The sequence below is a fragment of the Kryptolebias marmoratus genome, linkage group LG21, assembly GCF_001649575.2.
Source record: "Kryptolebias marmoratus isolate JLee-2015 linkage group LG21, ASM164957v2, whole genome shotgun sequence".
Classification (NCBI taxonomy): Eukaryota; Metazoa; Chordata; class Actinopteri; order Cyprinodontiformes; family Rivulidae; genus Kryptolebias; species Kryptolebias marmoratus.
The window spans coordinates 23059476-23073950 of record NC_051450.1 but is presented as its reverse complement, the minus strand read 5'-3'; the positions used below and the strand labels follow the sequence as shown (position 1 = coordinate 23073950).

Sequence of the window (14475 nt, the reverse complement as noted above, 5' to 3'; positions counted from 1 at the left end):
GCTCGGACCCAGGACTCGGGGCTCAGACCCAGGACTCGGGGCTCAGACCCAGGACTCTGAGAGCTCAGACCCAGGACTCTGAGAGCTCAGACCCAGGACTCGGAGAGCGCTCGGACCCAGGACTCGGAGCTCAGACCCAGGACTCTGAGAGCTCAGACCCAGGACTCGGAGCTCGGACCCAGGACTCGGAGCTCGGACCCAGGACTCAGAGCTCAGACCCAGGACGCTAACAGATCTCAGGTATGATTCCATGAAGGAACGACAGTTTGTTATGATTAACGTTCAGATCTTATTTGGTGGAAACAACTCGTCGGACTTTGTTTCCACCTGGAAGAAGTTTGAAATCTTTCCCCAACAAACAGTTTGAGCTCAGGTGGAACTCTGGTTTGGTTAAATATTCACAGAAATCTCAAACAGAACCTTTTCATTCCAACATTTCATTTTATCCAGCAATTAGCGTCTTGTTTTAAACGTTAAGCTCATTCAGGAGCAGAAAGGGTGAAGTTTTGTTTTAGTTTCTTGGAAAGTTCAAGTGGAAACACAACAGTTTGTGTTTTGACAGCTTTTGGGAGCTGCTGGGATGAATTTAAAGGTGAACCCTGCTGCTGGGCTTTGTACGCCCACCATCAACCCAGACAACCTCCTGCAGATTCATTATTCCACCTGAGCGCAACTGAATTAACTGCAGAAAAAGAACTTTCTCGAAGGCAGCGTTGTGTTTGAGGTGTCAGTGGAAGGAGGTTTCTGTGAAGCTGCGAGGCAAATTTTCAGAGGCTTGTCAAAGTAAAAGACTTAATTATGATTGGTTTAGTCACCCAGCAGCTGCACTGTCATGGCTGCCTTTTTATTCCTGGACTAGAAAATTAAAAAATAAGAAATCAAAGACGGGGTTTGCAGGGTGCGTCTCAGAATAATGTGCTTGAGATAATGACAGGAATACAAAAACAAAATCCCTGAAAGCTTCACGGCGAGAAGAGGCTCAGTTTAACAGTTTAATTTAAACCAAGATGGTTCTGGGCCAAATTAGGCTTTAGAGTTTGAATTCTTTCAGATCTGAGCAACAAACGTAATAATGATAATTACTGCAGATAAACAAAATCATGAGTTTGACAAATTAAGACAGTTAAATATGGATTTATTCAGGTTTATAAAGCTAAACTTTGTAGAATCTGAGGAAACTGGTCCTTAACTCACTCAGTGGACTGAAGAGATTATTAAAAACATACCGCTTCATCTGAGGTTGGACGGCAGGTTGGACGGCAAGATGGACGGCAGGATGGACGGCAGGTTGGACGACAGGTTGGACGGCAGGTTGGACGACAGGTTGGACGGCAGGATGGACGACAGGTTGGACGGCAGGATGGACGACAGGTTGGACGGCAGGTTGGACGGCATGTTGGACAACAGGTTGGACGTATTCTGGGACTCGGTGTTGGAATAATACGAGTCATTTTAAAGCATTTCACTCAGGAGGGATTTAAAGTTTCTTTCTGAGGCAAACAAACCAATCACAGACATTTCCACAGGTCAGAGGAAGATGTGAGGCTTGGAGGACCAAAAGCTGCTGCAGACGCCGCCGGCGTGTCAAAATAAAACGTTACTTCAGAGAGAATAACAAAATAAAACACGACAGAGAACTGAGACGACAAACATGCTACAGGTGTGGTGATTAGTAACTGAGACCTGGTGTGAGACAGGAAGTGAAGGTCCCCAAATACACTTTAGAAATCAAACAGGAAGTGAAGTTAACACAGGAGTCGTTCCTTTGATCGGTGCTTCTAAGTTAGTTGGATAAAAGAATCTGAAAAGACTTTTGTTTCTATATTTGTATTTATTAAAGAGAAAAGCGGACCTGAATGTCTGAGAGTCGACTCTGAAGAGGACACGTAACGTGTGGAGGTGAACAGCTCCGGCGTCCGGCTGCCGTCACTGAAACCAAACTGTGGAGGTCTGAAGCGTCACCAGCAGCTGCCGACAGAAATTAAAGGTGACACACGTCAGCTTCACGGAGCGATGATGACGAGCTGCTGCTGCAGCGCGCGAACCGCCGGCAGCAGCATCAAACGCAGAGTTTGACGCCGATTCTCCCCGCGGCGATGGATCACAGCTCCTCCGACGTGATGAAGCTGTTTAACAGCTCCCAGACTGTGTGTGTGTGTGTGTGTGCATCAAATAGGTGTAAATAAGTGTGTGTGAGTCAGTATCGGCCCTGGACGCCCAGCTCGGCCTCCGCGGAGCGCTCGATTTGCTCGTGGACCTGTCGAACCTCCTGCTGGGTCAGCGTTCGCTCCATGTGGCGGTAAACGATGCGGTAGCTGTGACTCCGCCTCCCGGTCCTGAAACACACAGAAGATAGGAAGATAATTAAAGTTTCATTTCTATAATCAGGTTTCAGACAACTACACTTCCAGGAAGTAAGACTACAAATTAAAAGGCTAAAAACAGTTTTTATGTAAAATAATCTGTATAAAATCTGAGTTTCTTTTATTATCTTATTTTATTCTTATTATTTATTACTTTTCTGTTTAATAAACAGAAAGACGGCTTTAAAGACGAACCATCAAAGGAACTGATGCTAACATTAGCTAACATAAAGCTATGCTAACAGTTAGCATAAAGTGTCAGGGAAAAAGAAGTCCAAACAACGAGAATAATAAACTCATTTCCTTTTAATCAAAGCTTTAAACTAATAAATAACAACACAACTTATTGTGTTGTTATTTATCAGAATCCAAGCTAAACAACAAGGCTAACTCCTGTTTATTTTGTGGTAAATTATATGCTAAACCTTTATGTTAAATAAGTGTTTTATTGTGTTACTTTGTAAATCATGGATCCTGGAAGTGTAATATAAAGTTTATAAACTGTTTTTAAGCCTCATGTTGAATATTTGTTTGTTGTTTTTCTGCTTTTTGATCATATTTAGTCAACAGGGTCAAAAAGGAGACAAAAATAAATATCTTAGAAGTATAATATTTACTGAGTCATTTCAGGAGGACAACCACATTTATTTTAAGGAATTATTTAGGTAAAAATACCACAGGGAACTGTGAGAAAACCATTTCAGAATATTCAATATTTGAAGAGAAACTGAAGCCATTTTGGTTTTAATGGCGCTCCTAGTGGTGGCTGGTGGTATTACACACGAACGTTGTTTATAATTGGCTTTATTTTTCAGATTATGTTAACAAAAATGAACTCTTCGGTTCACTTCCTGTGTTTTCTGTTTTTAAAGCATTTCCTGCTCCTGGAGTTGATGAAGTGACTTCCAGCACATTAAAACCCAAACAAACATGGCCTCTCTCCGTGTCGATCAGCCCCTTCCTCAGACAATAATAAATAATTGAACATCAGTACATTTGGAGGAAATGTCAGAGAGAGAGAGAAAGAGAGACTGTAAAAATATGAAGCGACACAAATGCAATTACACGTCATATTTATGTACACACACACACTGAAGGGTGAATGGTATTTCAGGAGATAGACTGTATCGTTGTTGAATAATTGATGTCTCCATTATCCTGCCCACATATCCTGGGGGGTGGGGGAAGGGCAGGAGATCAATATGGTGACACCTGTAAACTGCACACACACAGACACTCTGCAAAATAAACAGGAATATGTGGGATAAATATGCACGTTACATTATTCATGAAAAATTGGCATACAGTTTTGGTACACAGTGACACAGCACTGTAAACAAAACGCAGCAAAGATGGAGGACAGGGGAGGAAATAAAGATGGAGCCAACCCTGACCCTTCTGGAAACATTTAGAGAAACAAAACAACATATTTCTGGGACAAACACACGAAAGCTTTCTAACAGTAAATTATTGATGTAATAGTTTTAATATTTTGTTTTTCAGTCTCATGTAAAGAAAACCTAAAGATGAGAGGCCATAAAATGTGGGCAGATTTTTATATTTTTTAAACACAAAGAGGGTTTTATGTTTATTTATAATAACTGAAATTAAAATCTTTACATAAAACATTAAGTCTCAGAGAACTGACTTAAAGAAGGAAGGTCAACAGGATGAGTTGGTTGATGTTTTTATATCTTCATGTTTATATTTTGTGCATTTTTAATATTTTATTTAATTAGCGTGGATGTTTAACAGAGACTGCTGTCAGTAAATTTAAATGATTCATTCATTCAGTAACACAACAAAGAAGCAACTAAAACTTTACTTCCTTTCAAACTCGACAAGGTTGCCCCTCTGAAAAAGAAGTCAGTCAGTCAGAGGAAGCCGGTTTGATTCAGAAATAAATATTTTAAAACAGGCATCAAGAAAGTTGAAAAGAAAATGGTGTTTTATTAACTTGGAAGAATGTTTAATCTGAAACAAATAAAAGGGAATTTTTGTAAAGCTAGACCTGAATAAACAACTCCTGGTTCCTTTTTAGTACTGTAGCCCGTCTGATGAAGAGTTTATGCTCTGTATGTCTGTTAAATTTACTTTTGTAATAATTTACAGTTTTCCTTTATTTTCTTTGGTTGGTTTAATGCCTGTCGTACTGAGATGATGACATGAAGAACCTCAGAGAAGATCAGGAGAAACTAAAGTTAACTGAGTGTCTGGGTTGGATTAGAAACAACACAAATCAACATCTTTGTCCAACAACACGATCTGACATCAGCTTCCCTTTTATATTCACCTGTCCTCAGTTATTAACTGACATCATCTGTTCCTGAGCCTTTATGTTTATTAAATAAGCCCTCTAACAGTTAAAGCCAGGTAAAGATTTCAGCTACAGGCAGAAAAAAGGAGAATTTTTAAACTAACATTTACCAAACTTTGAAGCAAGTCTTTCTGTGAAAACATACAAAATGTGAACAAAAATTAACAAGTTCTTCCCCCACTTCTGCTCCACCGGTTCAAACCTAACGACGGTTTTGAAGTTTGGTGTAATCTCGTTAAAGGCCACAAACCAATGTGATCATTAAAGAGAAGGACTGTAGGTCCGACTTCACGACACAAAGTTCTGCCGCACTTTTTCCATTTCAGACTTTTCCAGACTCAAAAAGACAGGTTTTAAATTCACACCAGGATAATTCCTCTACGTCCATCTTTTCTATAAATCAACACAAAAACGTTTATCCAGACTTTGTTAAAATTAAATTCCATCCGTTTAGGATCCCTGACCTGAGACCCTCAGACTTCAGGATTTGTTGTAGTTATGAAGAACATACCACATCCTCAGACCTTTTTATAGACGTTTCATTTGGCAGCTGAAAGTCTCCTCTGAGTGTGAGGTAAAACAGAAAAAAGACCCGGGCTCTGATTAAAGCAGAATTATCTAACAACTATAATGAAGCATGCAGAAGCTCCTCTGTGATACTCGGAGCTATTTACGGACCTCACACACATCTCGCTGAAGTTCGGCGGCGTGTTTGTGTGCAAGACCCAACAGAAAATAAAGTCTTCGGCTCAAGCTTTGTTTTAATTGGTGCAGAGATCTATTCTTAGCATTTTAATTGCCTGGGGTGAAAATCTCCCTCGTTCCATTTGAATTTCTTTCAACACTTTATGATATTTCCTTTTCCAGCAGCAGGAATCCTCGTGGCTTTTCTTAGTGACACTGTTTCTGAGACAAAATACTACCAGAGACGTGATGAAAATAAAACTGTAAAAACAAGTCGAGCAGACATCTTGAACGATGATGGAGAAGCCCATGCACAGTTTCAGATGAAGAGTTAAAACTAAGGTTCCAGATTTAAACATGCTTCTGCCTGGTGTGGAACGTCTACAGCTTGGCGGTTCTGCATCAGTTCGGGTTTTTGGAAGCGGTCCGTTGACACCCGTTGATCTTTCCCACCATTGGACGGGAGACCTGGAGCCTAGAACCTCGGCCAGCCAGTAGATTATCACTTCCTGTGCTGAGCCGACATCTTATAATGGCTCAGGATGCTACAACCTTTCCACACGGAGTAAACGCAGAGAGGCGGCACCTTATTGGCTACCAGCTGTCCAATGAGAAGCAATGATGCCTCCCATCGATGGAAGGGACTCTTGGTGCCTTGACCCTTGGTTTCTAACAGAAAACGGTCCCAGGCTGTGCCGACATCTTAGCGTGGTGTTGGAGCGACCTCTCCAGGGTCCTCCACAGATGGAGACCTCGGATCCAGAAGAAAGGCAGAACCTGTACATCTGCAGGAGATGCAGCGTATCTTCCAGCTGTTCCTGTTTCAGGGGTGTCCACAGAGAGTCCTCCTCCTCCATCTAACTCTGTGTCCTCTGTCCTCCCTGTCCTCTGACTGCAACATACCCACCGTCCCTCCTCTGCACGTCCAAACCTTCTCCGTCTGTCCTGACTAAATTTGACCTCATTATCTGTGAAACTGATTGAGTAGCAGACAGTTGGTGGTCGGGGATAAAAACTCCCGAGTTAAACCTGCGGTGAAGGATGTTCAATAAAACCAACATTAACAGGAAGGAAAGAATCGAGTTTCATCAAAGGTCAGAGGAGAGAAAACCCAGCTGAAGACAACAGATAAAAAAAAACAATTAAAGTGAAGTCAGGCTTCAGCAGATGGCAAGACGGAGGAAGAGCTGGGAGGATGAAGGGATGAAGAGGGGATAAACTTTAAAGAGGAGTGCAACAATTCACCGGGGGAGTCCGGGACTCAGAAAGTGAAAGAGGGATAAGTGGATGTTGATGGACAAGCCTGAAAGGAGAGAGCTGGTTTTAATTCAGATGGAGAGGAGGAGGATCGATCCATGCAGGGAGCTCCCACGCTGCTGGTAATGACCTTGAAAGCACCGCGCTGCCTTCACATGAAGACCCGATCCTGAAGAGGACCCCAGAGGGGGGAGGAGGGGGGGACGCTTCCTGTTTCTGTCCCTCAGTTTGACATCTTCGTCTCCTGGTTCCTGATGTGAGGAGACATCATTTTTCCTAAATACTTGTTTGTTTACAGACTGATGAGAGAACAGCTGCTGAAAACTACCTGAGAAGCAGATGTTCGGTCTGCTTCAGCGCTGACTCAGCATTCTCACAACGAGGAAAATAATTCTAAATCATCCAGCAAGGACATGAGACTGGTCCAGCTAATTAGTCTGATTAAACAGAATGTAAGAAATTAAACATTTAAAGACTTTAACAGGATCTATTTTAGATGAAAGACTCGTTTCTTCTCCTCCTTCCATCAATCCGTTCAACCAGTCGATTTTCCTCCTCTGGTCTCCATCTTCATCTGGACAGATGCTGAGCAAACAGCTCTTTTCCATCCCTCCCTCCGCAGCAGATTCTGTTCGCTGGCTGCCGGGTGTGAACTGCAGGCCAGGTGGACGAGAGGGACACCAGAGGAGCCCTGACCCGTCCACGCCAGGCGGAACGCCGCGAGCAGGAAGTGAACCTGGATCTCTGATGAAGAGGAGGAAAACAGCTGCGACGATGAAGAAACTCTGGCAGCTTGGAGAGAAAAGAACGAAGAAGACAGGAAAGGAAAGAAAGAACTATTTGTCTTTGTTGTTATGATTTTCAGTTCATTACACAAAAACATCATCCAAACGAGCTCAACGATTATTAACCAACTACTGTCGTTATGAAGACACTTTAACCTGGAGTTTCAAAGTAAAACCAGCAGACAATCTTCAAAATAAGAGCACTGGATGTTGGGCTTTCAGGAAGTTTGAATCTGTCTTCTGTTTGGATTTATGACAGACGGGACCGTGACCTCTGACCCCGCCGCGGCGCCCGGCCTTCTGGGAGCAGCAGAGACTCCGCCCCCCCTCTGCGGCGGCAGATTGCAAGCAGGATTCCGGTGGCTAACTGCTAGCGAGCGGCTCTGACTAATTCATGCACAAGTATTAATAGATGAGAGGCAGCTCTCGCCGGGCCGCCGAGCCGTCTCCGCTCAGAATAAACAAGCGAGAGAGAAGAAGAAGAGCGCCGGCGTCACGCTGCAGACTAAAGGCCGGCTCCTTAAAGACGCTGCCTGCTTCATTTATTCATCTTCCACACGGAGACATCCAGCCGAAGACGTCCTCAAACACGTCTTTCTTCCCGTGACCGGAGCGGAGCGTCGTCACGACTCAGAGCTGCTTTTCATCCGCTCAGATCCGCCGCCGCCGCCGCTTCAGGCCCGGTGGAAGAAACACGACGCCACGTTCTGACGTCACTGAGACATCAGAGACACCTGGGACATCTGAGACATCTGAGACACCTGGGACATCTGAGACAAGGACGTCTCTCTGTCCCCACAGCTCTGAGTCAGAACCAAGATCTGTTGTTTTATTTGGTCAACCCTGAGACCAGAACCGAACCAAGACCTGAGACCAGAGACCCGAGACCCGAGACCAGAGACCAGAGAACTGAGCCGAGAGCCGAGACCCGAGACCAGAGACCAGAGAACCGAGCTGAGACCAGAGACCAGAGACCCGAGACCCGAGGTCCAGGTCCAGACGGAACCCTGATCCAGGTCCAGTTGGAGCTCTGTGAGGATCTGGGCTTAGCTCCGCCCTTGGGCGGCGTCACTAACCCTTACTCCGCAGGTGTTCTTGATTCCAGTGACGAGACCAGTTAGCATTTAAGCTGCAGGCTGTGATCAGATCTTCGCTGGAGCATCAAACCTTCTGGGTTAGATTCTCCGCCTCAGCGTCTAACCTCGACTCTGCTCTAAGTGTTAATTACGTTCTTTGTCTTGCCTACGACTTAGGTTTTGCCACGCCACGACTACGGACCTTAATGGGAACTTACCTGGAACCTGTCTGACACTTACCTTTGCTGGAACTGGCTCGTCATCTTTTGGATCACTCTGGAACCGCTCCTCATCTCCTCTGCGCAGCAACTCACCTTCTGGATCTGTAAGAAAACAAGAGACATTACTACCTTCATCTTTCGAACTACACTGACCAGAATCGTACCCGAGACTCACCCAGTTATTCTTGCCTTACAGACGACTCCCGAGACCTGCTCACTGTATACATCCGCACCACCTGTAAATAAAACTCACTTACCTTTATTTATGTTTCCGTGTCTGGTTTCGGCTTCGCTCTTTGGACAAACAATCCTGGGTTTATGATAAGCTCAGAGGATGGTTTTGGATCTTTTTAGTCCTCAGTTATAGAGTTCTGGTCGGGTTCTATTGGAGCCACAAAGAGAAGTTTTTAGTTTTATTGCAGATTCTGTTGACCTTTGACCTCCGTTCCATTAAACATGGATCAGACTGAAGGACCAACCGATCCAAACCACCAACAGAACCAACCCCAGACCAGAACCTTCCCAAGAATCTTCAGTTTGAAGAACGTTTCAATAAAAAGAGCCTCGAGTTCCTCGTTAAGCTGAACTGCAGAAGTGTCGTTGAGTAAAACCTGGAGGGATCTGAAGCTGCTTCACGTGGTTCTGATCGGCCCAAATGGGCCTTTTTGCTGCTGTGTTTGTGTCTTCATGTTGTATCGATGCAGCGTGTGTGTGTGTGTGTGTGTGTGTGTCGCCTACTGTCCATCTGTCGGAGCACCAGGAGACATGATGACTGTTTACGGTGACTCAGAAACGCACTCGGTGGCCCTCCTCCTCCTCCTCCTGCTCTTCCTCCCTCCTCCCCCTCCTCCCCACCAGCCTCGGTCCATCAGAAGGACACAAGCAGAACACCTAAATCACGAGGAGCTTTCTGCTCCTTCAGGCTCCAACGTTTCACTGAAAGCTTCTGCAGCAAACCTGTTGCTCCAATGATCAAGATGGCCGCCACAGTAAACCAAACCTAAACACAACCCTGGCTTCAACTCCATCAGGTTTAAAGGAGGAATGAAATAAAATATAAAATAATGAGTTTTCATGTTTTTCTTTTAGTTAAACAGCATAAAACCCTCCAGTGTCCATTTCTCTGGTTTCGAACATTAAGGACTTGTTTTCAGAGTTTCTGTGGGCGGAGTTACCTCCTTAGAAGGAGGCGGGGCCAGCTGTGGCAGACCGCTGTCGGACCCTGAGGAGGTTACTGTGGCCGCGGTTATCAGGGGAAATGGAGGCAGAAGAAGAACAAGAGGATTTAAAGTTCCAAACCAAAGCCGGTTCTTGTGAAGAACCGCAGGAAGTCGAGTGAAAACCAAACACAGACAAATTTAAATGTTAGAACAAGATCATTCCAGCGGATTCTGCTCTGACCTTTCCGAGTCAACCGGTCAAACTTTAGGTCCAGCTCGTTACCCGGACTAATTCCAACCGCTTCACATTAGTGTCCGCTCGGCCTCTTCTTCTTCTTCTGTTATCGTAGTGAATAATTCAGGCGTTGCTGGCATTTCCTCTCTGCTAATTGCTGCTGAAGTTTCCAGCCGACCTTTAGGATTTTCATCGTTCGGACCGAAGCGGGTTTGTCTCCAGGTCCGCCGGCCCGGCAGGTTGGTTCTGCTGAACCCGAGAGCAAATCTGACGATGTTAGCAGACGTCTGCAGGCTCAGGATCTGGGTCCTCCTGGGTTTCAGCTTTAATTCGTCTTGGATGAGGAAATAGTTTGTATTTATTCCTCCTGAACAGCTTTTCCTCTAGAAGAGGTTTTATTTTCTTATTTATTCTTCTTTCTCCTTTCAGGTGAGGAGTTTTACGTTCTTTTCCATCATTAAAGAAGATGATTCACTTTGTATTTTCTGTTTTGTGAGGAGAAAATATGAATCTTTTCAGAGATAATTGACACTTTGAAGACATGTCCTCCAGCTTTATTCTCAGTTTATTGTGAATTTATTTAGCATCAGATGGTTTAATGGTTGACTTTTTTCCTTCGTAAGTCGTTTTGTTTGTTTGTAAAAATTGGTCCAATAAAACAAACGGAGCAAAGTTTCTCTCCTGTCAGATGGTTTTAGTGGTTTTTTTCAGTCACAGAACCAATGTGAAGACGTTCAACTTTCAGACGACACAAAGATCATCAAACAGACTCAAAGTTCAGCAGCTTTTAACACAATTAAAACTTTTGTCTGCAGGCAGGGTGAATCTTTAAAAAGCAACAAAATCAGCTGAAGGCTGAAAACACGAAGCGCTGCCACCGCCCAGCAAACTCAACTCATTTAACAGGAAGTCAAACTAAATATGCAGGGTTTGGATGAGCTGAGCTAACAGGCGTGGGGCTGAAGAGAAACCATCTTTACCGTAACAGGAAGTAGTTTCCCAAAAGTGTTTTTATCTGAGAGAGAATCAAACAGGAAGTAAGACGAAAACACTCCATATTCTCATTATCTCTGATTTCACTTTGTGGTTTTTCCTCTCTGAGCTTCAGTCAGACCACTCATTGGAAACAGAGAGTGTGTGTGTGTGTGGTGGGTCGATACGAGCTGAAAGACAAACAGGAAGTCTCCTGAGTGGGTGTGAATGGTCATTAATCGTATTAGGCCGGAGCAGCGCTGAGGTTTCTGCTCCACAGCTGAAGCTTCGGAGGACATTTTAGCTGGACGGACCGGTATCGGCCCGGTTCAGTTTCAGGAGAGCGGGGGTCCTGGTAAAGATATGAGGATGGACCCAGAGATGTGTGTGTGTGTGTGTGTGTGTGTGTGAGCGGACAACCCGATCGTTCCTAATCCAGTTTGGTTTTTCTCTCAGGTAACAGGAGCTCTCTGAGATCCAGCTTTGCTCTTTCATTACTCAGGTTGTCATTCGACTCCTTCGGCCTGCAGAGTTCACAGGCCCACACCATCAGCCCTCCACCGCCGTGCTTCACAGCTGGTGTGATTCTGCTCTGCTTGGTGCAACTTTAACAACAACGTTTCGTGTAAACGTGATGACGGACGGAGGATTAACTGTTAAACTGTTTACTTCACGCAGAGCCTCGTTTAGAAAAGTTTCCTTCAGTTAATTATTCAGCTTTAATCAGACGTTTAAAGTTCCTGTGAGATTAATGTGAAGGAAGCACTCCTGGGTGAGTTTTAATCAACATGAATCAAACTAACATCCAGAAACAGGAAGTCAGCCGTGGCCTGGACCAATCAGAGCATTTATTCTCGTCCAATCAGCAGCAGCCATCAGTTTTCATCTCGTCTCCTCGCCGTTCTCCTGCGTGAGCTCATGCTGTGACTCGTTGGTGCTCAGAGTGTGTTGGGATGACTCTCAGCTACCACCACACCAGATGTGACCTCCGACTCTGAGAAGGTCACTGATTTACAGCCAGCTTCATGTTGACTGAAGTCCAGCAGGTTCAGACAATCATTACTGTCTGTGTCACCTTCAGCTCCGGCTCATTCCGGGTTCTCCGCTCTGATCTGGGTTCTAAAGAAGGAACGGTTCTTATTCAGTCTGCGGAGGAACTCCTGGCCCGTCTGTTCCCGAGGCGCCATGTTTGAAGAAACCCCCTCATGTGTCGGCGCTGCTCACTCCCACATGGATGCAGTTAAACTCGTGAACGTGAGGAGAACGTCGGAGTAAAATACACAGAACGGACAGCAGGACGAGCTGGACCGGGACTGTCCTCAGTTCTGGGTGAACCGGGGTGTTTTAGACAAAGTGACTGCAGCTCCAGGTCAAGGACGAGTCTCTGAGAGTCTGATAAATAAACCAGTGCCTCAAAGCCTCCAGAGACCCGATCTGTCTGGGTTTTTAACCTCTCAGCAGAACTGACAGGCCCGGTTCTCTGCAGGCCTCTTAGTGCCCATCATTCCAGCCAAAGGTCAAACATGAAGCGGGCCGACCGCATTCTGCAGCTTTTACCCCAACTCTCTGCTTTACGATGGTAATGTGACATTTGATGACATTTTATTCGCAGATCATGTTTCCAGCGAGAGGTGAGCTGAAGAATCCTCCGACTCAGAACGAGTCCAAACTCAAACCATGACCCCATCAGCCTGTAAACATCTGGAGCTGGGGACAGCAGCTGCTGGATGCTGTTCTAAAACCCACTAATGCACCCCCATACCATCAGAGAGGCAGGCTCCTCTTCAGTTAAAATGTCTGAATGTTTTAGTCCAGATGTTCAGCGGTCGTTCTCCTGAACCTGCTCTGTCTGAGTGTTTGCGTCTGTCAGAGAAGTGCAGGAATGTTTACCTGCAGCCTTGGTGAGTGTGTGGGAGTTCGCCACCGTAACCTCAACGCTCAATTACACCCAGATTACCCAGAGGCCCCTGGGGCAGCGGCAGGCGGTGAGCTGCTGACACTCTCTAATGCCCATAAAACCTTACAAACACAAACAGGACACGTGCACACGTGCACGAACACGGCTCTCTGGGGAGCCGCCGCCGCAGGAAGCTAATATGCTAACGGCGCTGGGTAACCCAGGCTGAAGAGGAGGAAACCAGGAAGGCAGGGACATAATGAGACAAACCAACATGTCCCCAAACCCCCAGGAGACATGGACAGATTTATTTACGTGTTACAGTTCGTGCACGAGCACAGAAACGTGCACTCTTCCCTCGGATTCAGCTGAGGGCTGCTGAAGTGGAGCAGAGAGGACCGGACCGGTCCCAGCTCCGCCTCGACCCGCTGACCGGAGGAACCAAAACAACAAGCATCCATTATTCAGGAGGAGAACACGCCACGGCCGGCGAGGGGACTGCTTCAACCGCTCGCCGCTCGCCGCTCCGCCTTCAGGTTCAGGGTTACCCTCCACCCTCCACCCTGCTGGTAAATAATTCATCAGGTCTTGGTGGGCAGCTGCCTCTCTGTCTCCTGCTGAGGCTGCAGGACCGAGGAGGAGGAGGAGGATGACAGGTGGAGGACAAACTCCAGCTCTGCTTCACTCAAACATCATTTTAAAGCAAACACTGGGTTCATCTTCACTCAGACCTGGACAGGTGGACAGGTGGACAGGTGGACAGGGGGACATGTGGACAGGTGGACAGGTGGACAGCTTTGTTCATTTAAACACCTGAGATGTTTCAGGTTTTTATTTGTCCAGATGTTTCAGCTGACGTCTTTAGGCTTTTTATATATCAGATTATTCCAGAGACGATGAGTGTTAGGAGATTAGGACCGGGACCGGGACCAGGACCAGGACCAGGACCAGGACCAGGACCAGGACCAGGCCCAGGCCCAGGCCCAGGACCAGGACCAGGACCAGAACCAGAACCAGAACCAGGACCAGGACCAGAACCAGGACCAGGACCAGGACACCACTGCAGTTCAGTGTTCTTCTTTCCTGGTTTTACTGAGTCACTTCCAGCTTCTTCAGTTAATTTAATCAGAAATGAGTCAAACATTCGTTTCTGTCTGACAGGAAATATATTTAATCTGGTTTCCTTCAGTTTTCTCTGCTCTCAGACGCTGAAACCTTCCAGGAACTGGTGGACTCGATGAAGCTGCTGCAGGTTTCTGATGAAGGTTAGATGGTGAGACGGGTCCTCAGACAGGTCTTCAGACGAGTTCTCAGACAGGTCCTCAGACAGGTCCTCAGACGGGTCCTCAGACAGGTCCTCAGACAGGTCCTCAGACAGGTCCTCAGACGGGTCCTCAGACGGGTCCTCAGACAGGTCTTCAGACAGGTCTTCAGACAGGTCCTCAGACAGGTCCTCAGACGGGTCCTCAGACAGGTCCTCAGACAGGTCCTCAGACAGGTCCTCAGAC

The 14475-nt window shown here is 45.9% G+C and overlaps 1 protein-coding gene and 1 long non-coding RNA gene across 3 annotated transcripts in view; both read right to left on the bottom strand.

Annotated features, from left to right (window-relative positions):
• Window positions 1–1816: 1816 nt before the first annotated feature.
• fars2 (phenylalanyl-tRNA synthetase 2, mitochondrial) overlaps window positions 1817–14475 on the bottom strand; it is a 53902-nt gene continuing 41243 nt past the window's right edge. For both annotated transcript variants that reach the window (XM_037973156.1, XM_037973158.1), the window contains one exon: window positions 1817–2336. In XM_037973156.1, coding sequence (XP_037829084.1) covers window positions 2198–2336 — 139 coding nt within the window. In that variant the 3' untranslated portion in view covers window positions 1817–2197. The remainder of the gene's footprint in view (window positions 2337–14475) is intronic.
• LOC119616630 lies at window positions 4290–14454 on the bottom strand. The gene is made up of 2 exons (XR_005232594.1): window positions 8723–14454; window positions 4290–7413 (listed from the first exon to the last, which is right to left on the bottom strand). It is a non-coding gene; the product is annotated as an uncharacterized LOC119616630 (long non-coding RNA).